We start from the raw sequence: 14,965 nt of genomic DNA, 5'->3' as shown, positions 1-14,965 counted from the left end.
TCCTTATGAAGCGAGACTCTTTCACAAGTCAGCATTCTGACATACTTATTTCCAGATAGCAGAATGGGCTAGAAACCCAAGCCTCCTGCTTCTGGAAGTTCCAAACCATGGTCCAGCAAATGTTTTCTTAAAGGGCCACAGAGTATATTTTTTAAGCTTCTGAGGTAGAGGATATTACATAAATACTTACATAAGCAATTTAAAATGTACCCATTTAAAAAGGTAAGGACAATTCTTTGCTAGTAAGCGGGGAAGAGTAAAAACAAAAAAACATCCAACCAAACAGGCAGCTGACTATAGTTTGCCAACCCCTTGGGTAAACTCATGCAAAATTCAGTAATGGCCTGCAGACGTGCCGGTGTCCGCTCACCAACACACGCTCTTCGCCTGTAAGGTGCTCACACTGGTACAGAGGGAGGGACACATACTTCCTGATTCGTGCTTTCCTTCACCTTGGCTTTCACTGTAATCTTCAATAAATCTTCGCGCTGCCCTTAGCATCCAGGCACTATTGAGGGATAATCCTGTTCTGTTTGCTTATTTCTTTCCTTTTCTTTTTTTAATTAATAAGGTGTTAGTTCCAAGTGGGTCCATAATCTGAACGTTAGGTCAATTCAAAGTAAACTATACTTGGTTTTGGTAGCAAAAGAACTTATCTGGTTATAATTTACCTAAGCTAAATTCTGAACTTGTTCACAATTTCCAATCACATACCACAGGGGAAGCTGGCCTAAGATCAAAATCTCGCTTCAGATAATCCTCAAAGTAGATCATTAACTGCATGTGTTAGTATTATCCACATTGAGCAAGACACAAGAGAGAACTGTATGTTAGACAACGAGAAGTAAAGACCTCAGTTCCTGATCTCAAGCTGGAATGCTCTCTGTGCACCCTCAAAAAGAGATAACCAGGACGTGGCACCCACAAAGCACAGGGACACAGTTAAGCATCTGCCTTCAGCTCAGGTCCTGGGATTGGGCTCCTTGCGCAGCAGGAAACCTCTTTCTCCCTCTGCCTGCTACCCGCCTTGCCTGTGCTCGCTCTCCCTCTTTCTTTCTCATAACTAAATCTTAACTAAAATCTTAAAACAAAAAATTTTTTTTTAATTTTTTTTCAAGAGAGGGTGTAACCACTGCAAGTTCCTATTCATTGTCCAGCCTGAAGTCCGACTTAGAATCTGGTCAAAATTACATAGCTAGCATTATTGTGGCTGACAGAGTGTAGGACCAAGAATTAACATTTCAAATAGTATCAGCTTTAACACACCGTTCATGGATGCTCATCTAACTCATCAGTTCTGGGTCCTGCGGGAGACAACTACGTGGTGAGATGGTGAAGAAGAGAAAGGCACCCTTAGCAGATTCCAGGGGGAAATCAGAAAAAAAATGTCTGTATTTGGAGCCTTCCCAGCTCTTTCTACCCCTTGGGCTGTTTGCTCCAGTTTTCAATATCCTCCTACCTCAGCCTGTCCAAAAGTGAACGCATGGCACTGCATAAAGTCTGCTCCATCACCAAAATGCTCTAACTCCAAAATTACCACTCTATCTTGATCCTCAATCAAAATTTTCACTATCTCCTGCAAATCATCTTGGACACATATTAAAAGAAAGCTTACTGTTATACTTCAAACGAGAGTGTATCTGCTAGCCTAAACTTCTTGGAGGTATGTGATGTTTTAAAAGATGCACTTTGATCCTCAGGCAACTTGTGATGGAATTCTGACCCTTAACAGCCAAATTCCCACACACAGCAAGTCTCAGATGTCCTAATTCCACAATGCATGTGCTTTGTAGCCACAAGTTTTTCTTGACATCAACAATTGGTGGGGTTTGTTTGGGGGTGGGGGAGGTTGATGGGATAATAGTCCTTTCTAACTAATGGCTGTGAACTTGAAGAAACTCACAGACAAGACATATTCTTAATATTTCTATAATAAATTGTGGTTTTAGCTAGTTGTTTATATAATCTACTTCCCTATAAGGCTGTGCTTACTCATTTTAGAGTCTTTGAGATCCCATACAGTAATGAACACAAACAAGTCACTGAAAAATGAAAACATCTCTTAAAAACACTGATATATTATTGTGGTGCGCCTGGATGGCTCAGTTAAAGTGTTCGACTCTTGGTTTCAGCTCAGGTTGAGGGATCAAGCGCCACACTGAGCCCCGCACTGGGCTCTACAGCTGGTACGATAATCCCAAATCAGCTTGAGATTATCCCTCTCCCTCGGCCCCTCCCCCACTCCCAAGCACACGTGGGCTCTCTCTAAAAAAAAATTAGATATATCATTTTTACTAATGATGATTCCCTGGAGAGAAAAACTTCTATACACTTTCAATGATAGTGTTTAAACTCCTAAAAATCAACAGAGGGCCTTTCGCTTCTCCCATTATGTCTCTGCCCTTCTGGTTCTGAAAAGCAGAGGCAGGTGAAGCTGGAAGAAACCTACCGGTTTTGAGTTAGTCACGCGGGCCTCGGCCCACATGCCCTGCCTACCACACGAACTGCGTGACATGCGGCAAATCACTTAATATTTCTGAAACCGTTTCCCTACCTATCAAATCAGGTTTTAACACCTACCCCCCAACTAGGCAGGCTTAGTCAGTGAGAGCTGCACCAAGGCTCTAACACTGTCAGTCACATGGTTCCTTCCCTCGCTTCACTACAGGAAAGTTAGGAGTTCAGTCGTACAGAGCAAAACGAAGGGCATCTCGCTTGGTGTTCTGGGCTCCCTCAAGATTAGGCATTTTTTCACAAACATCAGGACTTCTCTTGCACACTCGGGAACTGAACAGAGAGAGCCTGCCTGCAGCACACCCGTAGTGGTAGAAATCAAGGACACGGCCTCAGAACTGCTCGACAAGCTCTACGAATACATACTTTAGATTTGTTGCTCCCATGATGGAATGTTGCTGTTTTCAACAGTCTCCAAGCCCCGTGCAAAGTGCTTTTTTGCTGGGCTGGGAATACAGTAAGAAAAGGGAGACAATGCACACTCATGCAGATCCCATTTCAGTTGTTTTGAGACTTAACTGCACTACTGTCTTCCTCTCCCCTTCCTCCACTGCCAGAGCATCTGTGCTATGTCTGGGCTAGGAAAGCAAAAACCTAGACCTGCACTCAAGAACTCACAGTCAGCCCCCAACACTGACACAGATACCCCTGTCAACACTCAGCAGAACACAGGTTTCCATGAAAACACCCTGCTTTTCTGAAAAGATAAACAAACACATGCACTGAAATTTAGCTTAGATCTACTTGAGGACTTTTATTTTGCAGTTCCTCGTTTCCAAGCATTCGTTTAGATTAAACTCATCCCAATCAAAAAGCTCCAGTTACTTCTTATGAAGATAACGGAATATCCATGTAGTGGACTACACAAACAGAGCCAGTATATCCAAATTGAAACAGGTGAAAGAGACAGACATGACAGCACCCCAGTTTCTAGGATACTTTACTGCATAAATTATTACCCCAAATATAAAGCCAAAAGAACAAGTCTGGTAACTGTTCGAAGTGATAGGTTACAGCAGTTTTTTTCAGGACCCTTCACGGCTGAGAAATAATCCAGTCAGGTCAACATTTACATATGACCATCCAATCACACTCAGCACTTAGAACAACAATGCAATTGTTACTTGGAACTTACAACTAAGCCCAGTGAGATTTTTTACCCATTCTTCTTTGCTCCTGTTCTATTAATAGGTGAGAGATATTCTTTGAGGAAGTACATACTGACTACAAATATTTCATGGTAATAAACAGCAAAGGCACTGGCAATTTATGTTTTCTGGACAAAGTAAATCAAAAACACAATACTCAGAAATTTAGCAATGCCTGAACTAACGTTATTTTTAACCCAGTTCTGTTTTTCCACATTTTACAGAAGAAAGGCTCCCAGAGAAGTTTTTCTCTAAAAAAGTGCATGACGAAAATTCCTGAATGTGAGGAGGTTTCAGGGCTAAGGAGGGTGACGTGTGACTTCAGCTGCTTTTCTTAATTCCCTAACCTTTGTGGAGCAGCAGTTCGTGCCAGAACTTGGTTTAAAAAAAAAAAAAATTCTAAAGGCCATTGTCAAATAAAAATAAAGGCTGTACTTTTACAAAACACACAGAGCAGCCCCACACGGCCCTTCCCGAGGCTGCAGTACTACTGGCTGAAATATATAGACACTGGGATCAGAATACATATATATTTAAATCATTTTTCTTGAAGGAATGAATTAGGTCAATGCCCTTAAGAAGCTCTCCATCAGCTCTCTTTTCCAGTCTCCAAACAGTGAAACCCTTTGTCCATTGTATTAACCACTGTAAACTGTTTGGACATCTATTGTTAGCCCTGGCCGACTGGGTAAATCTGGTTAAAAAGAGATAAAATGGGATTCTGTCAATGTATTTCTCGCACAATCAAATTTAAGCAAACTTTGCAAAGAGCCAGCTCACTCTAACTGCTACACCAGTGCCTGAAATGAAGTTCCTGGTCATACTTATCTCGGCACTCAGAATATTTGCGTTCCCGTCGCTTCAAATTTTTCTGCAAGGAGCCTTCAGAAGTAGCACTAGAGATAAAAGCCTAAAATAAAATGTTAATCAATAAATCATCTGGCCAGCCCGCTTCAAAACAATAGTAGTAAGGTCCCTGGAAAGTTAAAAATTGATTCAATTGATTCAAGATGTTTAAATGTCTCAAGAGCAATGCAGTGTAGCTCAAATTTCATAATACTAGCTAGAAATAGGACAGTCACTATTGCCAAATGTTTCAGTGGACTAGCGTGTGCTGTCAGCATGAGATTCTAGGCACCAAACAGGATAAAAATCTAATCTCTTTCCAATCTCCTTCCATTTCATTTGTCTAAAGATAAAGACAGAAAAAGGGAACATCCTTTTTAGCCCACCTCTGCCAACAAGATTTATGTAATCACCTTTTACTTTATTAAAAACTAACAAATCAGAATGACTTCAAAAAAAAAAGCCACACTCATTAATTTTCATAAAGTATATATCAAAGTAGCTGTTCTTAGAATTAAGTCGCCTTTCAGTTTCTGCATTAATTGGTAGGCTTGCAAATTCTAACTTCTCAAGCTTACTCATATAGAAAAGTACCTAGAATCAGAGATAAGTAGCTAAAGAAGCTGAGGCCCTGTAGAGAAACAATTACGTGGCAGGTCTGACAACAGCCTCCATCCTCCAGCAGGTCACTGTAATGAAGTTAAAGATTTGAATGTGCGTTACAGAGAGTCGTCTTAGGACTGCTTTGGCGTCATGTTTTTCTGTAATGATGATGATACTAGTAAGTTATGACCACTGCCACTTAGGTTGCCAGTGCAACGCCAGGAGGCATCTATCCCATTTCTTGTTGGGTGGCACTCATCTTCCTTTACTCCCAGAGGCCAGAAACCCCCGCCCCCCCCCCCCCCCCCCCCCAGCCAACAGGGTGCACTTGATTAAGATCAAAAGGAGGAAGGAAAGCAGATGCCTTTTGTTTTCTTCTTTCCTATAGCAGCAGTCTCGGGCAAAGCAGATTTGCCAGACCTGAGCTTTGCAGTTGTCACTAAGTTCCCTACTATTTCAGCCGCCTCTGCACGGCAGAGGCTGAGCAGTTGGAAGGGTGTTTCCAAGGTCCCAGCTCTGGACCACAGCAGCTTTCTAACTTGCTGGGGGGCAAATATGAAAGCCAGTGGTGGGCCCTTGGTTTCTGTCCCTCTAGCCTCTTGTTTTGTAGGCATTAATGCGCTCCATTAAGTTCCTTTCTCCTTGAAATTGCTAAAATGCTGTCTCTTTTCTTCACTGAACCCCGACTGATCAGGCACCGAGTGCCCATTTTACAGCTGAGAAAAACTCAACATGAGAAAAGTAAATTGCCTGAGGTAGAGCAAGCAAGTGGCAGGACAAAGGAATCCATACCCACATGTGCCTGACTTCAGAGTGACATAAAGAAAGTTAAACATGTCCCCAACACACGACCCAGCAATTCGACACCCACAAAGCAAAGTGTAGGGGACTTCCCCAGCAGCTTTAGTCATCATAGAAAAACACAAACAAACAGGCAACAACCTAAATATCCATCAGGAGAAAAACGGGTCAACAGACTGTGGGGAACTCATGTAAAAGGACAACTACTCAGCAGCGAACAACAGCTGCTGAACCACACATAATACGGATGACTCTCACAGCGGTTATGTTGAGCAAAAGAAGCCAGACACAAAATACGGACTTCATTAATACAGATCCTCTCAAAGTCAACCGAAACTATCCCATGGTGAGAGAAGTCAGAAAAGAGGTTCCCTTGGGGGTGCGGTGATAATAGTCAGAAAAAGTGGCAAGAGAGAAGCTTCTAGAGTGATGGAAAGTCCTGTGTTTTGGTCTAGGTGGCAACGACACAATTGGCTCCATTCATGTAAGTGTTCATGCAGCTCTGAACCAGACCGCGGTGTCCGCACGGTACTGTGGGTACACTCAATGCCACTGAACTGTACACTTTAAAAGGGTTAAAATGGTGGATCCTAGGTGATGTGCCTTACCACAATGAAAACAAATTTATCAAGCTGTCCATCTGAGATTCTGTGCATTTTTACTGCAAGCTATACTTCAATAAAACACCACAAAAACAACAAGATTAAAAAAGCTTCATTATGAGTAAGCAAGCTTGCAAGGACAGACCCTGGATACCACTGTTTCTACGGGAAAGTTTTTCTCAGTTTCCCACACATTTTTTAGGCCCGTTCTTTGGTAAATTGAGTCCACCTCTCCTGCCTCTTCCTGACTTGGGGAAAGACACCTGCAAACACCACACTTAAGCAGTATACATATAAATACTGCTCCCACACCTCTGATTAAAATTCAGATTTGATCTGCTAGAAAGAAGACCACCGGTATTCCAGATGAGCCCAGTGCCTCTTCTCTTCATCTCAGCGTGTCGCCTGCCTGTTTTGAGACGCCCAACGATAACACCAGAAGGAAAAGCACCAGTGTTTTCAGTTCCATTTCTGGAAAATCTCAATGAGTATCTAAGATGCCACAAATCTCTCTCCCCTCTTTTTTTTTTTTTTAAGATTTTATTTATTTATTTGACAGAGAGAGATCACAAGCAGGCAGAGAGGCAGGCAGAGAGAATCTCTCTCCCCTCTTAAAAGTCAGGCAGACACTAAACAGACCAGCCAAGGTAGGCAAAGTGTTCTGCCTCAAGTTCTGCTGAGAAACTCAGCGGTGCCTGACGTGATGCCGAAGCTCGAGCGACAGTGATTCTGTGCCGGTGAACGATGAGGGCCTGCGGCCGTAAGCAGGAGGCTCGTGTTCAGCCTCCGGGCCTGCCTTGCCTTGCTTCCTGCTCCAGGGAGTGGGGCCTCGGAGGGAGAAGGCCACAGGAAGAGAAGAGGGTGCAGGAGACTCCCAGGAGGCAGCTCTTCCTGGGAAGAGTGGAGGGGAAGAAGAAAGAGGAAGAACAAATCTCAAGAAGCAGGATGACCGCAGGCACTGGCTCGGCCGCAGAGCAAGAAGAACACACGGCACACGCCGAGGTGGAACATTATTTAAGCTGCGACTGAGTGACAGGTCTTCCCAGGAAGCTGAGGAGCTGAACAACTACTGCCACTTCTGGTTTCTCTGCTTTATTTTATTTATTTATTTTTTAAATTTCTCCCCACTGAGCAGAGAGCCCGATGCGGAACTCGATCCCAGGACCCTGCGATCATGACCTGAGCCGAAGGCAGGGGCTTATCCCACTGAGCCACCCAGGCACCCAGTTCCCTCTTCTTTAGAAAAATATCTATCAGAGAAAATCTGCTGGACCTCTTCTTTAAAGAAAAAAACAGAAAACAAACACGGATTTTAAGGAGCATGGAAGTACTTTCAGACAAGAGCTAACAGAATTTGGAATGTTCTCTCAGCGTTATACCCAACGGCTTAGAACGTTAAGCACCAGAGAAGACTTCAAATACAACTCCTCATTTCCCTACACAGAAACTTCCATTCACGGGCCTGAGCTGCCACAGCTTACGCACTACAGAAAATGCCAGTACAGAACTCTACCAGTTTCTTCCCTACTCACAACTGTCCATCCGCTCACTATGTAAATGTCAGGAATCCACTCTTCTGACTTCCCAGTGGATCTCCAATTCTTGGTATTCAACAGCAGCCTTCCCCAGATCCAGTCGGTTCAATGTGGTACACTCAGTGGATATGTTTGGTGCCAGGTCAGCTTCTGGGGTTACCCTCATGACTCAGACCAAGGAGGGGCTCGCAGCAGACCGGAAGTGACTGGCACAAACCAGACATGATAAGGGCTCTAGTAAATACTGGCATGTGCGTACCAACCAATCAATGGCAAGAAGGAAACTGATTCAGCTGAGTGAAGAAGGGTAAGGGAGGAACCAGGCTTCTAAAAATGAGCTCACAGGGACATTCCTTCTAAAGGAGTCATTCTTTTCAGAAACAGAAACTGTTGGTTTTGCTAACTAATTCCCTCAAATAATTTCATTCTGCTTTTGCCAGACATATTTGCAAATGGCACTCTGTAGACTGAAAATGAGCTGGTTCCTCTTAGAGCATATACTACCCCCCTTCCCAAAACGGACTCAGGGCCTCAGGGGTGCTCTACTACGTAAGGCACAAAAAGACACCCCGCAACTAAAAACTAGGAACGCTGCCTCTACTGCTGTGACAATAAATGGCTCTCAAAAAATGGTTCCCAGCAAAGCCACATTCGGACCATTATTTCCTCCTGAGAGGAACGAAGGTCTTAGAAGCTACAAGTCTGAGGAAAGTTCATTTATTCCTACTGATGATTCAAAAGCATTATTTCCCCCGTCCCCCTTCAACTCCAATGACAAAATGGAGAGTATCTGCAGTGTTCTTTCATCTCTACCAAAGCTTTTCTTAATACAATGGCAAAGGCCAAATATAACTGGACTTTAATCATTATCTGTTAATTACAGCCTAATAACATTACCTACCAGGAAGACTAACTATCCCAATAATTGTCTTACAATGTATTACATATAACCCCCTCCAAATGCCTCTGGCTTGTCCCTAACTATAAATATATAACTATATATTTAGTCTCATACTTACACACAGTATCAGATGAGGCCTACTGTAATTAAATTTTCAAAAGATGCCATTTTTTCTTGTGAACATAATGTATATATTCATATGGCTGATTAAATTCTATAATAGAAAATAATAATTGCCCTATTAATTAATTCTGAAGTCCATCTTTATATATGCACATAGGTAAAATTTAGCAAACACATGCATTCAAGGATGGGACATGAGATCTTTGCCGTGATTTATGGTGTAATTTGAACTTTTTTTGTCAGTACAGCTTCCTAAAATACAAATACTTTATTCACTCCTAGCAACTGTTCCGCCCCCACCAAATCTCTCTCACACAAATGAAATTTTGAGAGAAGACAAATAGAAACAGAAACTATAAGCCATGAATATTTTAATTCATTTCAGCTCAATATTAGGCTGAAAGTTAAAATAAATGTTATTACAAAAATGCATATTGCTGTGGTCTAAAATATACAAGGTGTGGAGGCACCCGGTTGGCTCAGCGGGTAGACATGTAACTATTGATCTTGGGTTCCTGAGCTCAAGTCTCACGTTGTGGGAGAGAGCTTACTTAAAAAAAAAAAAAAAAAATTACAAGGTGTATAAAAATCTGATTGAGAAACACTGCATTATGTTTTAAAGGTTAAAGACCTGATTTAACTGTAACCATCTGGCAGAAGCACTAAACAAATATCTGCATGGACTTAAAATGACTAAAGTACAAGTTACTAATTGAAGGTTTAGGATTTCACATAAAAGGTACATGCGTGTGCGCGCGCGCGCGCACACACACACACACACACACACACATGATTAAGGATTTTGGTGACTGAAACAAAGTATTTTCTATTCTGGTTTTATTTACCTACCATGACCATGAACTTCCAATTACTCATTTTTCTAGGTCACCGCAGGGTTACTTTTTTTTTTTTTTAAACCTCAAGACTCCCCATTCCTACTACAATCCTAGCTAAAGCCTACTTTACAGACCAACATAAGCTACACTTTTTAAAAATTAAATGCATTTTGGGGTGCCTTCCTGGCTCAATCGCTACAGCGTGCGACTCTTGATCTCAGGGTTGTGAGTTCAAGTCCACGTTGGATGTAGATATAACTTAAAAAATTAAACCTTTAAAAAATAATAAAAAATAAGGTGCATTTACATGTGAGGCTCTTTGGTTCTCTGCCTTCTCCAGCAGTGCTAGATTAGGAGAGCAGGCTGTGCTCCAGAGCACAGTGATGTCCCCCGCAGTGCCAAAGCACTGCCTCCATTTTCAGTCCATCCCATCACAGGTGTCACACCAGCAGACTTTGTCTGGCATTCCTGAAGGTGTGGTCAAGGTATATGCAGCTCTCCATAACTAAACACCACACTCACATTTTAAAAGTTACTACCAAGGCACAGATTTCAAGGGCCGTGTTCACAGTTTTTGCCTTATTCTCCTATGACTCAACCCCAAAATTTATTTCTCTTACATCAGACTCTTTCTTTTACTTAATACTAATCATGCCTCATTCTAAACAACCTATTCACGAAATAAGTGAATTCGGTAGCTGTCTTTATATTTATCCCTGGAGCACAATATTCATGCAAAATAACTGAAAAATAATGTGCCACCGTTGTCTGTCTTTGTAGCACACTTTAGAAAACACTGTTTAAGGAACAGCAAAAAAAGGGGGCGGGGGCAGAAAAATGCTTAATCAGCATATCAGGTGTTTTTTGTTTTTTTTTTCAATAGGACAGTCTTTAGTCTCTTTTCTGAGCTCACAAGTTATCAAGGCTGATGAAACTGGTGCAGTGGATGGCCAGATGACAGAGGTTCTAGACCCTTTAAAAATAGAATGAAACCATCACTGTCATGGGAAGGCCTCGCTGGCCTGCCTGGGCTCTAGAAGAGAGAGGCCAAGTTAGGTACGTTTCCTAATCAAGCTGAAAAAGTGAAAGCAGACACTTAGCAACTCCAAGCTCTGCCTTGTATGGAATGCTGTCGGTGGTGTAGGTGGTGCACCAGGTTAGCCCGCTGTTATGTATTTCCCAGATACCCTTCAAACCTGGAACTAGTGACTGACAGTACTTAATGTTAGGACTGAGTGCCTGAAAATTTCTTTCCACTGCTGTTACATGGTATTTAAAAAAATTTGTAGTGGTAGTACCACCTTAGACCCTCATAAATTTGGTAGCGATATCAGCTTCTGTTAACAAGAGTCATCGTAAAAATTCCTTTGGGGTGAACTAGGCCATAAATAGTTTAAGGTAAGATTTCTTTCTTAACCTCAGTAAGTTCACAAAAACTCTGGAGTTTTTAACCCCCTAAATAGGTGTTAAATCTGACCTCGGAGTCTATGTTTTTGACCCCAATCCTTGGATTTAGGAGCAAGAAACTAGCTCAGTAAAACATCTGAGATAATCATTCTGTCCCTCAACTGGATTCCCCACACACATGCGCATCAGTCACACCCTCCTGTACCCCAAATCATCGTCAATGGAAAATGCCTTTCAGCACCAAGGCTGGCTAGTCCAAGGCCATCTGGCCAACAATTGTTGGCCCCCCATTACTGCTCAGACTCTAATCAATGAGGCATTTCATAGGAAGCCAGCTTTCAACCTAGATAAATTAATCTGTAGCCACAACTCCTTAATGGGATTTGTTTTAGGGATTAGGCAAGGAATTCCCTGATGGCTCATATTCTTGGTAAGAGTTATGTTGAAAGTTTCAGCTGTGATTACTAACGCTTCCTCTTAACCCCACCCCCCGCCAACCCCACCCCCCCACCCCCACCGCCACCAACTCCCCGCCCAAATCTGCATGACTTTGTCAACTATGGAATGTAATACTGTCCACAAGACTCAAGTGGCCCCGCCTGGTTTCAAGAACTCACCGGTCTCTTAAAAAAGAGTAACTTCAGAAGAGAACCCCTTTCTAAACTCCACTGCAGGGATTTTTACATCCCCCTTGCATTCCCAGGACTTCTGCAAAAGAAGAATGGCTGGCTATAACCTTTTGTCAGTGTACAAAGAATTAGATCAAAAGTTAAACAAATGTAGGCAGAAGTCCTTGCAAATGGAATTCCCCAGGCCGATGAGGTTAGAATTCATCGGTCTTAGGCATTTTTGTGCCTCAAAAATAGTAATATTCCCTGTTTAGGGGGCGGGATGAAGTATTTACTGGGAAACTGGTTCACTTATTTGCAGGGAAAGTCAAGTCACTAATACATTTGGGATTTTAGGACTCCGCTCCCCACAAGTAACCCCCCGCCAAGTTCTCTTACTGGCATTCAAGGCCTTTCAAGAGTGTGAGCAACTCTTTTTGTTCACCTCGGCTCCTGCCTAGACACCTACATGGTACCTCCTACCTGTACTTCTAGATCCTTCCTCCCAGGGCCCAGCACTTGGAGCTTTCAGCACCTGCCTTGGTTCTTATGACCCGGTACCCACACATGCCCAACACCCTAACAACATTTCACACAATCCTCACTCAACTCTATGAGGTGGGTGTGTCATTCGCCCATCTTCTTTACTGGCTTGCGCTGTGAGGTACCTGTTCAAATGCTTCCCAGAAGCATTTCTTTCTTCCCAGAAAGATCTCTAAAGGGAGCATGTGTAAGGCAGTCCCATCGTGCCCGTGTTTCCGTACTGCACAGCTCACCTCTGTGTTGCCACACCCCCACCGCGCCCCCAGCCACAGGTATTGTCGCGGAGTCCACAGTCTCAACAGTCTGAAATGTTCAGCTCGGACAGACTCCTGAAGGCAGACACTGAGTCCTGCTCATATTGTACCCCTCACAGAGACCGCCCCAGGTAGGCAGGTGCTGGTTATTAGCTGTGTGGTCGTGAGAAGTGGCAGCAGCCACTGCAAGGAAAGAAATCCCCCTCCATCAGTCTCTGGGAGCAGCTCTGAAAAAGTTCAAGAAACACCTCAAAAGCCACTGTTGCCTGAGTGAAGCACCCCTTCTCTCATCTCCCGGGTGAGGAGAAGCCTTAGCATCCCATTCTTATTTCTAACCAGAACTCATCATTCTTAATTCTGTGCATGCTTTCCCTACAAGACAGTGTAACAGAGGCACGCTCTCAAACACCCCTAGTGTGCTCTCAAACACCCCTACTGCCCGAGCAGGATATTAAATGCTAAAATGCAACTACTCCTACTCACTTAAAACATCTCCTCCTCAGGTGTGGGTGATGTCCCCCCACCACCACCACTCACACACACACTGTCCCTCCCAGGAATGATTCTGACAACGTGGGGCTGGTTTCTCCCAAATGACTGTCGGCACACCCAGCACAGACCACCAGAAGATGTGAAGCAAAGGCCGTCTATCCCCTCTACTAGGATTCCCCAAGCTAAGGGAGGGCATGTGGAGTCACAGGGCAGTTTCTGTGATGGGCTCAGTCTCGGCTGGGAACCGCAGGGAAACCACATCCATTATTAGACCAGACAGCCGCCAGGGAAGCAGCGCTGCCTAAGAACCGAAGCTAAAATAGAGGTGGGAGGCTGTGTTCCCTTACTAAGCCCTGGAGTATCCACTCCCAAGTTCCGCCACATTTCAAGAATGTTAAAACCCTGCAGTCAAACCCTGGTTATTTATAAGTTAAACTACTGTGTAAAAGCGGAAACTTGACAAATGAAGACATAAAAGAAAAGGAATGGTGACAGGTAAGATAATACTCCCTTTTTGTGGCTCCCTCCAAAACCCCATCTCCAGTCCCCACCGAAAACAACTTTTACTTGCATTACAGAGGCAGCTGATTAAAAGGGGAAATGAGGCTCCCGGTCTCCCAAAGAGTTGTCAGAGTCTGTAACTTTGCATCAAGCAGTCTGTGGTTTCCAACAGAAGGAAAACACAAAGGCACGCAGCAGCTCCACAACAGGCAGGACGAGATGCCTTCAAGGTGGCAGAGATCCCGGGCGGAGTTCAAGAGTTTCCCCTACCCTCCTGGAGGCTTAATCGGAAACCCGAGCGACTTCAGAGAGGAGAGAAAGGATCCAGGAGCCTCGGAGGCCATGAGCCGCCACCCGGTGGGCTGAAATCTACCCCCTGCCCTCGGCCTCACCTTCAGGTGGGAGGGTAGCAGCTACCTAGCGCGCGCCAGGAAGCCCACCACGCGCTCCCACGCTCACTCCCCGAGACCCTTCTCCCAACCCCGCGGACTCGAGAGGGCACTTACACGGAGCCAACCTGACAGCTCCCGCCGCGGTGGAAAGCCGCGATCTCCTCGCACCGGCATCTCGGGCGCAAGTCCCGCCTGGGCTCCGCTCCTCAGCGTCGTCCGCGCAGACGATCCGTCCTCGGACCCCAAGCCCGGGCTGCGCGACTACCGGCTCGCGGGGCGCACCCTTTGTCCCTCCTCCCGCCCCCCGCCGCCGCAGCTCAGCGCCGCGCCTCTGCGCCGGCCGCTGGACCCGGGAAACTCTCAAACGGGCCGCTACCACCCCCGCGCGGCCGGGGGGTGCGGGGAGGGCTCGCAGGGCCAATCCCCGACGCCCCCGCGACCGGCCGCTTCACAGGCGACTTCCGGCAGGGGCGAGAGGGGCCGGCGGCGGCGGCGGCTGGGGGACCCCGAGGTGCGAGCCGCCGGCGGCCCCCACGCCCTGCCCCCCGCCCCAGGCGGCGCGATGGTTCGCTCCGCGGCGCGCACTAGGCCGGCGGGTCGGGCTCCGGCTCCGGGCGCGCGCGGGGAAGCGCTGGGCCAGCCGCAGGCAGCTTGCGGACCGCCTGCCTGTCCCGAGGCTCTGCCTTTGAGGTCGCTCGCGCATCCGGTAGGAACACTTTTGGGAGAGGTTTGCGGCGCCTCTTTAGCTCTCTTCCGAGAGGAAGAAGAGGGGAAACCCCAAAGTTTTCTGCCCTGCCTAGAGGCCTGCCCAGCCAGCCAGCACGTACACGGCACTGTACCCCACATTTCTCAGCTCAGC

At 45.3% G+C, this 14,965-nt stretch overlaps 1 protein-coding gene across 6 annotated transcripts in view; it reads right to left on the bottom strand.

Annotated features, from left to right (window-relative positions):
• TJP2 (tight junction protein 2) overlaps nucleotides 1–14,965 on the bottom strand; it is a 121,425-nt gene that overhangs the window by 60,761 nt on the left and 45,699 nt on the right. For 2 of the 6 annotated variants that reach the window (XM_047698779.1, XM_047698782.1), the window contains exon 1: nucleotides 14,221–14,445. The exons of 2 other annotated variants lie outside the window; for them this stretch is intronic. In XM_047698779.1, the coding sequence (XP_047554735.1) occupies nucleotides 14,221–14,280 (60 nt within the window). In that variant the 5' untranslated portion in view covers nucleotides 14,281–14,445. Of the gene's footprint in view, nucleotides 1–1,459; nucleotides 1,618–8,064; nucleotides 8,158–14,220; nucleotides 14,446–14,965 lie in introns of those variants that run through there. 2 more of the 6 variants (XM_047698781.1, XM_047698780.1) reach the window with 2 other exon arrangements.

This window comes from Lutra lutra, chromosome 13, assembly GCF_902655055.1.
Source record: "Lutra lutra chromosome 13, mLutLut1.2, whole genome shotgun sequence".
Lineage (NCBI taxonomy): Eukaryota > Metazoa > Chordata > Mammalia > Carnivora > Mustelidae > Lutra > Lutra lutra.
This window is presented reverse-complemented; position numbering and strand designations above follow the sequence as displayed.